General features: G+C 33.6%; 1 protein-coding gene across 1 annotated transcript; it reads left to right on the top strand.

Annotated features, from left to right (window-relative positions):
* Positions 1-4,682: 4,682 nt before the first annotated feature.
* LOC100781010 (ABC transporter C family member 5) lies at positions 4,683-13,859 on the top strand. The gene is made up of 11 exons (XM_003541325.5): positions 4,683-7,432; positions 7,551-7,871; positions 7,970-8,056; positions 9,405-10,091; positions 10,192-10,356; positions 10,655-10,949; positions 11,120-11,334; positions 11,615-11,920; positions 12,151-12,214; positions 12,341-12,580; positions 13,276-13,859. The coding sequence occupies exons 1-11, from the start codon at positions 5,372-5,374 to the stop codon at positions 13,386-13,388; spliced, it is 4,554 nt and encodes a 1,517-aa protein (XP_003541373.1). The 5' UTR covers positions 4,683-5,371; the 3' UTR covers positions 13,389-13,859.
* The last annotated feature ends 535 nt before the right edge of the window (positions 13,860-14,394 follow it).

Raw genomic sequence — 14,394 nt, 5'->3', positions numbered from 1 at the left:
TGTTGCAAGTATTACAAAACAAAAACAAAAATAAAAACCAACAAGAAAAAAATAAAATAGACAGTGCAAAGTTAATAAAAAAGTGATGAAGCAATAGAACTTAAGAGATCAAATTAAACAGTAAAAATCACACGTCTAAAATATCTACTGTAAAATTTACTTGTAACAATTTAAAATAAATAACTTTGAGAATAAACTTCAAATGAATATGAAGAAGAAGGAAAATGATGACATAATGGTTAGAGAGTTAAGTTTGGAAAGAAAATGTGAAGTTCTTTAAAATAAACAAACAAAAGTGAATGTTATTTGAATTGATAAATAAAAATATACTAATGTAATTTATGTATAATATTGGAAATTAATAGCAACAACTACATATAAAAACATATTTATTTAGCAGTGTTTTTTTTTTTGGGTGTAGTATTAAGTAGCGATTTACAAAAGTCAAATATTTAATTGTCTAATTCGTGAATGATAAATCACAAACCTTCAAGCTTTATTTAATATTTCGTTATACGGGCCCTACAATCACATATGAAAATAATAGGGAAATTAAACACTTATAATTTTTCTTACCTATTCTTAACACTTGAATGACTGGCACAGGAAAGCTTTTCCGTGGGCTTAAGAAACTGTTAAAGTGGTCTTATATGCCTTAAATCCTGATTTTATATAATCTTAACTATATATTTAATTACTACCAATTTAACTATAACTAAATTACTTATACCAATGTCTTTATTAATCTAATGAAACTAATTTAGAAAGTACTATATTGATCATAGACATAAATACATAATGTGTTTTTTTTGGGTACAGAAATACATAATGTGTGATAATGGCTTGGTAAATTATACTACCAATTTGGAGTACTTATTATATTGGATTTGAAGAATAATTTTACACAGATAATGAGAGGTTTAGAATATCTTCACATCCAAATAATAAGGCAGCTGAAGTGATTAGTTTTTGTTTAAGGAAGCTGAAGTGATTAGTTAAACGTACTCACATTGGGTACATTTTGAAAATATTTTGGATTGAGTTAGATAGCGAACTAGCCATATGATAAACAGCATTAAAGAAAACTACATGCTAAATAATATTAAAATCACTCCCCCGAGTAGGTTAACATCTTATTATTGAGATAGGATTCTGATTAGAAAGGTAAAACTCATAAGTCATAATACATCGTATATATGCATTGAATCCATGATTACAAAAAGAAAGATATATAATACACTTTAGTAGTTTTTTTTTTAAAAAAATTATTCATTTGTTTTCTATAGTATGATTTTTATCTTTTTAGTTTTTATAATTTTGAAAGTGTTTTTTTTAGTTTCTATAATTTATATTTTAATTTCTATAATTTATATTTTAATTGTTTTTTAGTCCTTATTTAAAAATATATAAAAATAATTAATTACAAATTAGTTATAAATTATTTTTTATTACAAATTATCTTACAATAAATTAGTTACAAATTACTTGTTAATATTTTTGTAGTTAGTTGTAATTGATAATATTACTTATATTTTGATGATAATGACTAAAAGATAATTAAAATATAAAATATAAGAACTAAAAAGATCACATTTAAATTGTAGGGATTAAAAGAGAATTAAAATATAAATTATAAAGATTAAAAAAACCACTTTCAAAATTATAAGAACTAAAAAAAAATTAAAATATAAATTATAGGAACAAAAAAATCACTAATTATAAAAAAAAATTATAAAATTATAAGAAACAAATAAATAATTTAAACAAGTTTTCTTTAATAGGATTCATGATTAAAATAAATAATAGGAAGAATCATTAAAGGCGAGAACACTCTGGGGAAATGTTTTGATTCTTCAAATCAAATCATATGAGCTGTCACATTTGAACTCGATTAATTACCAAGTTGCGTTGAGACAGTTAAATTACAGTAAAAAAAAATGGAAAGATTGCAGGTCTTAAACAAAACATTCGTGTCGGATTATATTTTGTTATTAATATTTAACCTTACCATTGTTTTTCTTATGGTTAAGTTTTGTAGTTTTACTGCAGAAGAGGATCTATTCCTCAATATCATCATGGATGTCATGAATATAATATGCTGCATAATAAATAGTAATTATAGAATATAGAATCTATAAATAAGCAAGGTGTTTTGTTTTACCAAAGTACATATTCCCACTGTTTTGTGGTTGGCAATGCAAAGGGGAAATTGTATTTTAGTTCCACTTGATTAAAAAAATATAGAAATTTTATGAAGTTAATTTCTTTTATCATTTTTATCTACATTTGTATTGTTTATAATAAATCATTAGTGGTTTGGACCTTTTAAGTATATCATAGAATTCAATATTTAACTATGCAAATAGAGTAGCCATATAAAAAAACCTATGCTGATAGAGGAACATATATGTACATAAAATAATTGTCTCTTAACTGATATTTTATTTTTTTGAGAGATTAATTCCACCACTTCTGAACAAAGAACACTCATGAGTCATGCTAATATTTTATCCCGGATGAAAAAACAATTATGCACATTCATTAAAATGTTCATATTTGAATTGGGGGATACCCTCTAATAGGAAATATATAATCCTTTTTTTTTTAATTTTAGCTTTATGTTTTTTTTAATCTTTTTCTATAATTTTCCTTAAAAAAATTATTTTCTAGAATTTAAAAAATATGCATCAAACACAAAGATTTTTATTCATCCACCACATTATATAAATTAGAACGCATTATTTAATAGATGTTGTCAACATTTTGTCTTTTTTATACACACTAGTTCTATAACTAATTAAAAAAAAATTCTTCCAATCATTTTTTTCCCACCATAACAGTGGTATGATTATCCACTAGCTTGATTGATGATTAATTCTGCTCTAGAATATGACGGATAACTTTTAGTGAATATTATTTCTTTCAATTATGTTTTTTGATATGCAAAACTTGAATTGAAAATCTTATTTAAAGAGATTATGTTTAAGACGATTCAGTTAATGACTTGTTGATATCTTTTAATCATTTAAAACTATTTTTAAATTAAAATTTAATATTTTTTAATAAAATTGTTAATAGTTAAAAATAACTATATTACATTTTTATTTTTTCATTATAAATCTAAAATATAATTTATATAATAAAAGATATTTATTTATTATAAAAACTAATTATAATATAATTTATATTAAAAATATTTATTTATTGTAAATTTCAATTATATAAAAATGAAAAAATATTATCCTCTACAATAAATAGACTGGTATAGGTTAAAATCCTAATTTTATTACTACTTACTTTATTCTGAGCTTAGAATGGAAAAGAGTTGTTCTCATTCTATAGTCTCTTCTCATAAGCTCAACCTTCCATCTTCCGCTCTACACTATACTTTTCCTATAAAAGCCAGATATCTTCTTTTAATTTTTGGGGTGCTTTCATATTCATGTTCTGTTTTTATCTTTTTAGAAACAACCAAAGAACAAAGAGTGGCCTAGATGACAATTCATCCACTTGATTTTGGCATGTCAGCCCCACCTTTTTCTTTCTTATGTATATTTTTCAACAAACAGATGGGTCAATACCGTTTTTTTCTTAACTTATTTGCTGCATACGGATTTGATGAAGAATTGAAGATGTGGTTCTCAGTCCTCAGTGCTCCTCTTTAACGAACATGTTTGGTGTACCTCAAATCCTACATTAAAAAAACATAGCATCATGGCATCACACTCATTCACCATGATTTGAAATCTGAATTTCCACTACCGCCCACTCAAGACCTAAACTACGTACCAACACACTGTAAAGCACAAACAAACAAAACCGGCCCACTTTCTCCCTTGCCAACCAATAGTTCACATTCTATGTCTTTAGTAAAATCACTATCAACCCAGCCCACGCACACATGCAACAAAAATATTCCTTCTATTCACATTTTCTGGATCAACGTGATATTGATGCACAGTTTCACAATATTATGAATCATTATTTAAATGATAGCTTATAATTGAGTCTCTTTGCACAATTATATTTTTTCATTACAAACAAGTTTAAATTGAGACTTTACTTAAAATACGTAAACCTATTTTTTAATCAATAAATGTTATTTGTTAGTGAAAAAAAAATTTTCTTTTTGTGTCTTCTTCTTTTAATTATGATGCTGGCCTTATAACTCTAACTTTTATTGACCATATGTCCTATCAGCATTAACTAAGTTAATTGCTAGTAATAAAATGATTTGAATGTGGACATAATTTAATAATAAAAGAAAATCAACAGTTTAATAATAATAATAATAATAATAAATTGAATTGAATACCTTCTAAAATTTTCCAAATAATAATACTAATAAAATGATAAAAAATACTAATCATAATAGGAAAAAATATTATCTATAAATAATATAAAATAATTTTATACCGTTATTCGATGATAACCAATCAATTATATATAATAAATTTGTTTACTTTTTAGATAATTATTCTAAAAATCATATCAATCATCATTATTTGTTATTTAATAATAATATAAAATTATTTTACATTTATATTACACCATCATTAAAATCATAATAATAATAATATTCCGTGTATTAAATATTCATTAATGATAATATTCCACCTACTAAGCCTGCAAGAAAAATTCTTCTTTCTCCTTTCCATATAATGGTTGAAAGGTTCCAAAATTCATTGAAGCAAATCAGAGAACGAAAATTTAGTCGGTATCAAACTAGCTAGTGATGAGTCATTTTAATTGACCTTTTGGTTCCGTCCACCGAAAGCACCAATTTCTGGAGCATCTGCTGCAAAGTTTCCGATTCCCTCACGGAACTCGCGGTTAAACAACACACGGAAGCATAGTTATTAATTTGTGACAAACAAACAACAACATTAATTATTAAAAGGAGCACAAGAGAGGGGGATCATTTTCTTTCTCTCCGTCTCTCTTCGTTGTTATAGCATATACCCTGCGACGCTTAGGCTACTCTCGCCACCATCATTCGTCGTCGTTTGTCATTTGTGATTGTCGTTTCAGCTTCTTTCTCTCTTTCGCAATTGGGGTAGAACAAGTCCGTCACGTCACCATTGATTTCAGAAACCACCCAGGTGGGGGATTTTCTATATTTCCCCATTGGGTGTCTTTTTTCATCTTCAAAGTTTGATTTTTCAGTGCTACCCTACTGCAACTGCAACAACTTCTCTCTTTCTTCGTATATTCCTCGTTGGTGAAATAAACGTCTTTGTTTCCACGTGCATTGGTTTTCTCTTCGTTTCCCGTATTCTGAGATGCCCCTTCTCTTCTCTTCTTCTACTCGTTGTTGTTGTTATTCTCAATCTGCTTCTTCTTCTTCATCATCAACACACTTTTTTCAATAATGGGTGTCGCACGTTTTTTCCATGATGTCCTAGGATTGCCCGTGTTGGAACTTGCGACAATCTGCATGAACCTGACTTTTGTACTTTTGTTTCTCTTTGTTGTCTCGGTGAGGCGTGTTCTTGTGTATGGGGGTGGATTTCGATTCGGTAAGGATGGAAACAGCGGCAATGCTAGCCCAATTTGCAGTGTCATTGATGAAGAAACGCGTGGTGTTAGAATCGGTGTGGGGTTCAAGTTGTCAGTGTTGTCTTGTTTCTATGTTCTGTTTGTGAATGTTTTGGCGTTGGGATTTGAAGGGGGTGCTTTGATTTGGGGTGAGGCTAATGGGGATGCTGACGTGGATTTGTCTCTTCTTGCTGTCCCTGCTGCACAGGGTTTGGCTTGGTTTGTGTTGAGCTTCTCGGCCTTGTATTGCAAGTTCAAGGTGTCAGAGAGGTTCCCATTTTTGTTGAGAGCTTGGTGGTTTTTGTCCTTTGTTATTTGCTTGTGTACTTTGTATGTTGATGGGAGAGGATTTTGGGAGGAGGGTTCTGAACATCTATGTTCTCGTGCTGTTGCAAATGTTGCTGTCACACCAGCTCTTGCATTTTTGTGTGTGGTTGCAATTAGGGGTGGTACTGGTATAAGGGTTTGTGGGAACTCTGATCTTCAAGAGCCATTGCTTGTTGATGAGGAACCGGGGTGTCTCAAGGTTACTCCTTATAGAGATGCTGGACTTTTTAGTTTGGCCACTCTTTCTTGGCTGAATCCACTTCTTTCCATTGGTGCTAAGAGACCGCTCGAGCTTAAGGATATTCCACTTGTTGCACCAAGAGATAGAGCCAAGACTAGTTATAAGGTTTTGAATTCTAATTGGGAGAGATTGAAGGCTGAAAATGAGAATCCCTCTAAGCAGCCTTCGTTGGCTTGGGCGATTCTCAAGTCATTCTGGAAGGACGCAGCCCTGAATGCCATCTTTGCTGGTATGAATACTTTGGTGTCATATGTAGGTCCATACATGATAAGTTACTTTGTGGATTACTTGGGTGGCAAGGAGACTTTCCCCCATGAGGGATATATCCTTGCTGGTATTTTCTTTGTGGCAAAGCTTGTGGAGACTGTGACAACTAGGCAGTGGTATCTGGGAGTGGACATCTTGGGTATGCATGTTAGGTCTGCTCTAACTGCAATGGTATATAGGAAGGGACTTAGACTGTCAAGCTCAGCCAAGCAGAGTCACACAAGTGGGGAGATTGTCAACTACATGGCAGTTGATGTTCAGAGGGTAGGGGACTACTCTTGGTACCTTCATGACATGTGGATGCTTCCTATGCAGATTGTTCTTGCCCTTTTAATTTTGTATAAGAATGTTGGAATTGCTTCTGTTGCAACATTGATTGCTACAATCATTTCCATTGTTGTCACTGTTCCTGTGGCTAGGGTGCAAGAAGATTATCAGGACAAATTGATGGCAGCTAAGGATGAAAGGATGAGAAAGACATCAGAGTGTCTTAGGAATATGAGGATTCTCAAGCTGCAAGCTTGGGAGGATCGATATCGATTGAAGTTGGAGGAAATGCGTGGAGTAGAGTTCAAGTGGCTAAGGAAAGCACTCTATTCTCAGGCTTGCATAACTTTCATGTTCTGGAGCTCCCCTATATTTGTTTCAGCTGTTACTTTTGCTACTTCCATATTGTTGGGGGGTCAGTTGACAGCAGGTGGTGTTCTCTCTGCTCTAGCTACTTTCAGGATTCTCCAAGAACCTCTGAGGAATTTTCCTGACTTGGTATCAACCATGGCTCAGACAAAAGTTTCTCTTGATCGCATATCTGCTTTCCTGCAGGATGAAGAATTGCAGGAAGATGCGACTATCGTCTTGCCACCTGGCATTTCTAACACGGCCATAGAAATTATGGATGGTGTCTTCTGCTGGGACTCTTCTTTGCCAAGGCCTACTCTATCGGGAATACATGTGAAAGTGGAAAGAGGGATGACTGTGGCTGTTTGTGGCATGGTTGGTTCCGGTAAATCAAGTTTTCTTTCTTGCATCCTTGGAGAGATTCCCAAGCTGTCTGGTGAAGTATGTTATTCTTAAGGATAGAATTCCGCCTTTATTGTTTTTATATTTGTTCATTGGTATTTTAAATTCTCTTCTTGTTTATATATCAGTTTTACTGATGAATTGGATGATTTTGCAGGTAAAAATGTGTGGTTCTGTTGCATATGTCTCCCAATCTGCTTGGATACAGTCAGGAAATATAGAAGAAAATATCCTGTTTGGCACCCCAATGGACAAAGCAAAGTACAAGAATGTTCTTCATGCTTGCTCATTGAAAAAGGACCTAGAACTTTTCTCACATGGAGACCAAACAATTATTGGTGACAGAGGTATAAATTTGAGTGGTGGTCAGAAGCAGCGGGTTCAGCTTGCTCGAGCACTCTACCAAGATGCTGATATTTACCTACTTGATGATCCCTTCAGTGCAGTTGATGCCCACACTGGATCAGAATTATTTAGGGTTAGTTTTTCTTGAGTATAGAGTTAATGATGCTGTTATTTTTCGGGGTACAATTGAAATGAATTTAATTTGATTTAATCTATGACATGTGAATGCAGGAGTATGTATTGACAGCACTAGCAGATAAAACAGTCATTTTCGTGACCCATCAAGTTGAATTTCTTCCTGCTGCTGATATGATAATGGTATGGGTTTGTCTTCCACATTCATGCAACAAAAGACCTAGATGATTTTTATACTTCATTTCAGGTGTTTTTGTTTTTAATTATTTTATAGTACATTTCAATTTTTTTTCGTATTTGTGAGTGAGTTATGTATTCCCTGCATGATCAGGGGTTGCAGTTGCTCTCTACTGTTTCAGTCTAATGCATTTTTTCTTCCCTCATGTCCTGGTTGCCTTCTTAATTCTTTCTTTTTAATATTACACAGTTAAATCTTTACAATTTCAGATATATGATTAGGAAACATATCTAAAACAACAAAGCAATTGGTTTTAAGATTGACTATGTGAAATTAATGTAATGGTATTATATATTGACATGAGATGTTAACAAGCTGTATCTACAAGGCAAGAGGAAAATTGTGTTACTTTTGCATCTATATGAAATTGATCTGTGCTCAATGGATTGAAGCTGCTTATTTGGTGATGGAACTCCTGCATCCCTCCCTTGATATTGTTCTGTTTTGTGGCAGCTGCCTCCTGGGTGGCTGAGTGAACTCATATGAATTGGTCATTATTGCTGCCTGGTACTTTAAAAAAAAGTTTTTTTTTTGTGCCAACATGTGTAATTTATCTTTCTCAGTGAAGATATTTAATTTTTTCAAAGACTAGGAAGAATTCTCTTTTAATTATCTGTGGCTAGGGGTGTGCAAAAACTAGTTTGATAAAAAAATCAAACCGAACTGGTTTCAAATTGTTTTAACCGGTTCGGTTTTATATCCAAATAGTCAACCGGATTTAGAAACCAGTTCAAAACCGAACTAATTTTAAAAAACTGGTTTTGAACTGAATTGGTTTTTAATCAGTTTTAAACCGATTCTAAGAGTCAGACTAGTTTTGAACTGGTTTTTGAACATTTTTTTTTCAAATAAAAAAATATCCAAGTGAAAACCAGTTCGGTTAACCAAACTGGTTTTGTAGAAACGATTTAACCGAATTGTTTTTATAAAACAGTGCATTTTTTTTTTCTTAAACTAGTTCGGGAAGAAACCGAGGGCGAGCCCTGGTACAGCGGTAAAGTTGTGCCTTGGTGACTTGTTGGTCATGGGTTCGAATCCGGAAACAGTCTCTTTGCATATGCAAGGGTAAGGCTGCGTACAACATCCCTCCCCCATACCTTCGCATAACGAAGAGCCTCCGGGCAATGGGGTACGAAGTTTTTTTTTAGTTCGGGAAGAAACCAATTCAGTTTAGGTTTGGTTACATTCTAGTTCAATCCGAACCGGTTTTTTTGCACACCCCTATCTGTGGGTTTGATTATGTGGTTGATACAAAGCAAAAATAATTTTCTCATTTTTTTTTCAATTTTGAAGGTTCTTAAAGAAGGCCACATCATACAGGCAGGAAAATATGATGATCTTTTACAAGCCGGAACAGATTTTAAAACTCTAGTTTCAGCTCACCATGAAGCAATAGAGGCTATGGATATTCCTAATCACTCAGAAGATTCAGATGAAAATGTACCCTTGGATGACACTATTATGACCAGTAAGACATCCATTTCTTCTGCAAATGATATTGAGAGTTTGGCTAAGGAAGTTCAGGAGGGATCATCAGATCAGAAAGTAATTAAGGAGAAGAAGAAAGCAAAACGCTCGAGAAAAAAACAGCTTGTTCAGGAAGAGGAGAGGGTTAGAGGTAGAGTCAGCATGAAGGTGTACTTGTCATACATGGCTGCAGCATACAAAGGTGTATTGATTCCACTCATAATCATTGCACAAACATTATTTCAGTTCCTTCAGATTGCCAGTAATTGGTGGATGGCTTGGGCAAATCCTCAAACTAAGGGAGACCAACCCAAAGTAACTCCCACAGTTCTTCTTCTTGTTTACATGGCCCTTGCTTTTGGCAGCTCATGGTTCATCTTTGTAAGGGCTGTTCTCGTGGCTACATTTGGTCTAGCAGCTGCACAGAAACTATTTTTTAACATGCTTAGAAGCATATTCCATTCACCAATGTCTTTCTTTGACTCTACACCAGCTGGAAGGATCTTGAATCGTGTAAGTTTTCTTGTCTTTTCCTTGCTCCTTTGTTTTTTTTTTAATCTGTCTCTCCATGTATGGTGTACAAACATATAATGGGTTATTTGTATCCCATCAGGTTTCAATTGATCAAAGTGTTGTGGATCTTGATATTCCTTTTAGACTTGGAGGGTTTGCTTCATCAACAATACAACTTATTGGCATTGTTGCTGTAATGACAGATGTTACATGGCAAGTTTTGCTCCTAGTAGTCCCGTTGGCTATTATTTGTTTGTGGATGCAGGTAATTAGAGATCTTCCAGCTTATTTTTTAATCTTCAAAACTGCTTTCCAAAAAGAAACAGAAAAAAGTTGTGTTCTGAAGCCAAAAATCAAGTTATGTAGGATAGAATAAGGTCCATTTATTTGACAAATATCAATTCATCATTCTTTTTGGGGAAAATATTATTCAAGGGGTATGGAGAAAATACATTGATAAAGGACTATAAATCCTCCGTTAATGCATTGCATCTTTTCTTTCTTGTTTGTCTACCCTATGTGTGATCAAATGAAAATTTTGACCATAAACTAATTCCTTGCAGAAATACTACATGGCTTCCTCAAGGGAATTAGTACGTATCGTGAGCATCCAAAAATCTCCAATTATACATCTTTTTGGTGAATCAATTGCTGGAGCAGCCACCATTAGAGGTTTTGGACAAGAAAAAAGGTTCATGAAGAGGAACCTCTATCTTCTGGATTGTTTTGCACGACCATTCTTCTGTAGTCTTGCAGCTATTGAGTGGCTCTGCCTGCGCATGGAATTACTTTCAACCTTTGTTTTTGCTTTCTGCCTGGTATTACTTGTCAGCCTTCCCCATGGAAGTATTGATCCCAGTGAGTATTTCATTCTGATTACTTGTTTTCTGTCCGCTTCAAGCAGCTGTTTATGATATAATTGGTATTACATTGTATTATAGGAAAGGGAATAAGTGATGGTTTGAGATCATGCAGAATGCAATATGAGATAATATTCTGTTGCTAATCACTAAGACTTTTCTGTATAGGCATGGCTGGACTTGCAGTAACATATGGCCTGAATTTAAATGCACGTCTATCACGATGGATACTTAGCTTTTGCAAACTTGAAAATAAAATCATATCCATTGAAAGAATTTATCAATACAGCCAAATTCCTAGTGAAGCACCAGCAATTGTTGAAGATTCTCGTCCTCCATCCTCATGGCCTGAGAATGGGACAATCCAATTAATTGATCTGAAGGTACTCAGCTCAAATTCACATTAGGAATGTTCTTTGCTCCTTGTTTTCACTAAGAAGCACATGCTTGTCCTATCGTTTTAATTGAATTTCTAGTCATTTTATAGTTTGCTTTTGTCCTTTTCTTTTTTAAGAGGTAAAATTATCCCTTATATATCATTGTTTGTTGCACTCATTTAGCATCTAAACTAAGCTCTTAGCAATGTGATATGCATCAAAGTTTTTATAATGATTATTCTACTGCAATCAGCTCTTTCTCATGCTGATGCATCTCCTTTTGAAGGTACGTTACAAGGAAAATCTTCCCGTGGTGCTTCACGGAGTATCCTGCACATTTCCTGGTGGGAAGAAGATTGGAATAGTTGGTCGTACTGGCAGTGGCAAATCTACCTTGATTCAAGCATTATTTCGATTGGTTGAACCGGAGGCAGGGAGTATCCTTATAGACAACATTAATATTTCATCAATTGGTCTTCATGATCTTAGAAGTCATTTGAGTATCATACCACAAGATCCAACCTTATTTGAAGGCACCATTCGAGGCAATCTTGATCCTCTTGATGAGCACTCTGATAAAGAGATTTGGGAGGTCTGTATTACTTGGATAGTTCCATTTAGTTAAAATTACACAGTATTCGCTTAATCTGTAAATGTCTATAAAGTGTGTTTGTATGTGAGGAAAAAATAAATAGCATTGCATTTGGGTTTTAAATGTGTGTGTATAATAAGAGCTTTTAAATAGAGAAAATGGGTACTATTAATGCTACTTAAGTAGGAGTAGGAGGTTATGCTCTGCTTGATTGCTTTGAGTTATCACAGGCCCTTGATAAGTCACAACTTGGAGATATAATCCGTGAGACAGAGCGAAAGCTTGATATGCCAGGTAGGATCCTAAAAACTGGATTATGGCATTGTAACTTTTCTTTCCCCACCCCTAAAAATTGTGAAAGGAAAGGAAAAATGTTTGGAATCACAAGTAGCTATCTTAAGATTTATTTTAAATCTGCAGTGCTGGAGAATGGAGATAATTGGAGTGTAGGACAGTGTCAACTTGTTTCTTTGGGTCGAGCTCTGCTGAAGCAATCAAAGATACTTGTACTTGATGAAGCAACGGCATCGGTTGATACTGCTACTGATAATCTTATCCAGAAGATTATTCGAAGAGAGTTTAGAGATTGCACTGTGTGCACTATTGCACATCGTATTCCTACTGTTATTGACAGTGATCTAGTGCTGGTACTCAGTGATGGTGCGTATTATTGAATCGCATGCTATTTGCTCTTTTTTGTTTTCTTCAGCCATACATCTATTGGCTTTGCATTGTCTGACAGTTAAAACTTAAAACGAATGTTGTTGAAGGCAAATGTTGTAATTTCATCCATTTGCATTTTCTTTTACCATTGCAGCTATGGGAAATTGTTCCAATAAAGTAACTTTCATATGCCAAGAAAATGAAGAAACTTACAATCACATAGGAGAATTGACATTCATCACCTAGCTGATTCTTATTTGTTAATGCTAGATCAAGTTATATTGTTTGTATCAAATCATTTTAGGCTCAATTTGGACAAACTCGTTAAAAAAATACTTATGGGAGAAGAAATTAAGAAAGTAAATGAATTAAACATCTCTTATAAGTTAAACCTGACTTGTTTATCTCAGCTTTGTCAACAAAGTACCCAAAATGGGCTGTCTGTTAATTTCTGAGTGGGTTGTATGTTGCCACATATCTTTGCTCACTTCTGATTGCTGCTAAATTAACTGTCAGGGAGCAGCATGGATCTATATGATTGTTTTCTGTGTGTTTCCTTTTGATGCACAGCACGAAAAGGAAATAAAACTCAAATGTGTTCTAAAATTGAGTGATTGAGATGGTTGGGTTGAATTTGGTTCATTTATAATTCACTCTTTGTGCTTAATGAAGTCGATTTAACATTTTTACAGGTCGAGTTGCAGAGTTTGATAGTCCATCTAGGCTGTTAGAGGACAAGTCATCTATGTTTCTGAAGTTGGTGACGGAGTATTCATCGCGGTCAAGTGGCATACCAGACTTTTAAAATGGATGAAAATGCATCAAAACCTTCAATGATGGAGGTGGTATGAGCTTAAGAGCCTTCGAAGTTAGTGGGCAGCAAGAGCTCAAGACATTTCGAGTAGAAACAGTAACGATGCCTCAGTTGCTGTCACTGCTGCATTGGAAACATGCTGAGACATAAAATGAGCTGATGCACGAGTGAGCCCTTATCGATTAAGCACTCCAGTGGGAGAAATTATTTTCCAGTTTGAAAGTATCATCAGTTGGTTCATCCCCATAAACCACATTGAGGAATTCATGCATGGTTGGGGCTTGCTTTGTAACATGGAATAAGATGATCGCCCTTTACAGGAAAGAAAACATGGGCGTCTGAATTGATTTCAATAATGTTGAATAACAGTTTTGAGAATGAGGCAGTAGGCTTTTGCTTGCTTAGAAAAGTGTAACCCTTTCTTGGGATGAAACAATTTAACGGGAGAATTCATTTTTTCAAGGAATTTAAAATGATTCATGAAAAAATAGTTTGTTTGGATAGGGTATTTAAAAGGAAATTTAATTTTTGGTATTTTTATGAATAATTTTGATTGACTAAAATAGTGAGATTTCAAATTTTCTCAAAAAATATAGAATTTAAATTTTTTTTTTTGGAGATACTCACTCTAATCCAAACACAAGGTAAGAGTTGGAATTAGTCTTTTTCATTACACTATTTTGTCACAAGAGAAGGTATTTTATTCACCTTGTTATTCCTTTTGAGTCATTTATAGGATATAAATATATATAAGAGGGAGAGAGTTTAGGAACTGTCCTAGTCTATACACGATACTCATGACTAAATATAAGTAAATTCGATCCTTCATCTAAGGGATTTGATAGCTATTTTGTCATTAATGTTCTTATTTTCTGATAATTCCAATGACACGCAAACATATTTTTTGTTAGCAGTGTTTCGGAATTAAGGCCATTTGTTGGCTGGTATTTTCCCTGTGACCCTATGCTATTTGATTATCTTTTCTCTTCCACGTAGT

This window comes from Glycine max, chromosome 13 (assembly GCF_000004515.6).
Source record: "Glycine max cultivar Williams 82 chromosome 13, Glycine_max_v4.0, whole genome shotgun sequence".
NCBI classification, from domain to species: Eukaryota; Viridiplantae; Streptophyta; class Magnoliopsida; order Fabales; family Fabaceae; genus Glycine; species Glycine max.
This window is presented reverse-complemented; position numbering and strand designations above follow the sequence as displayed.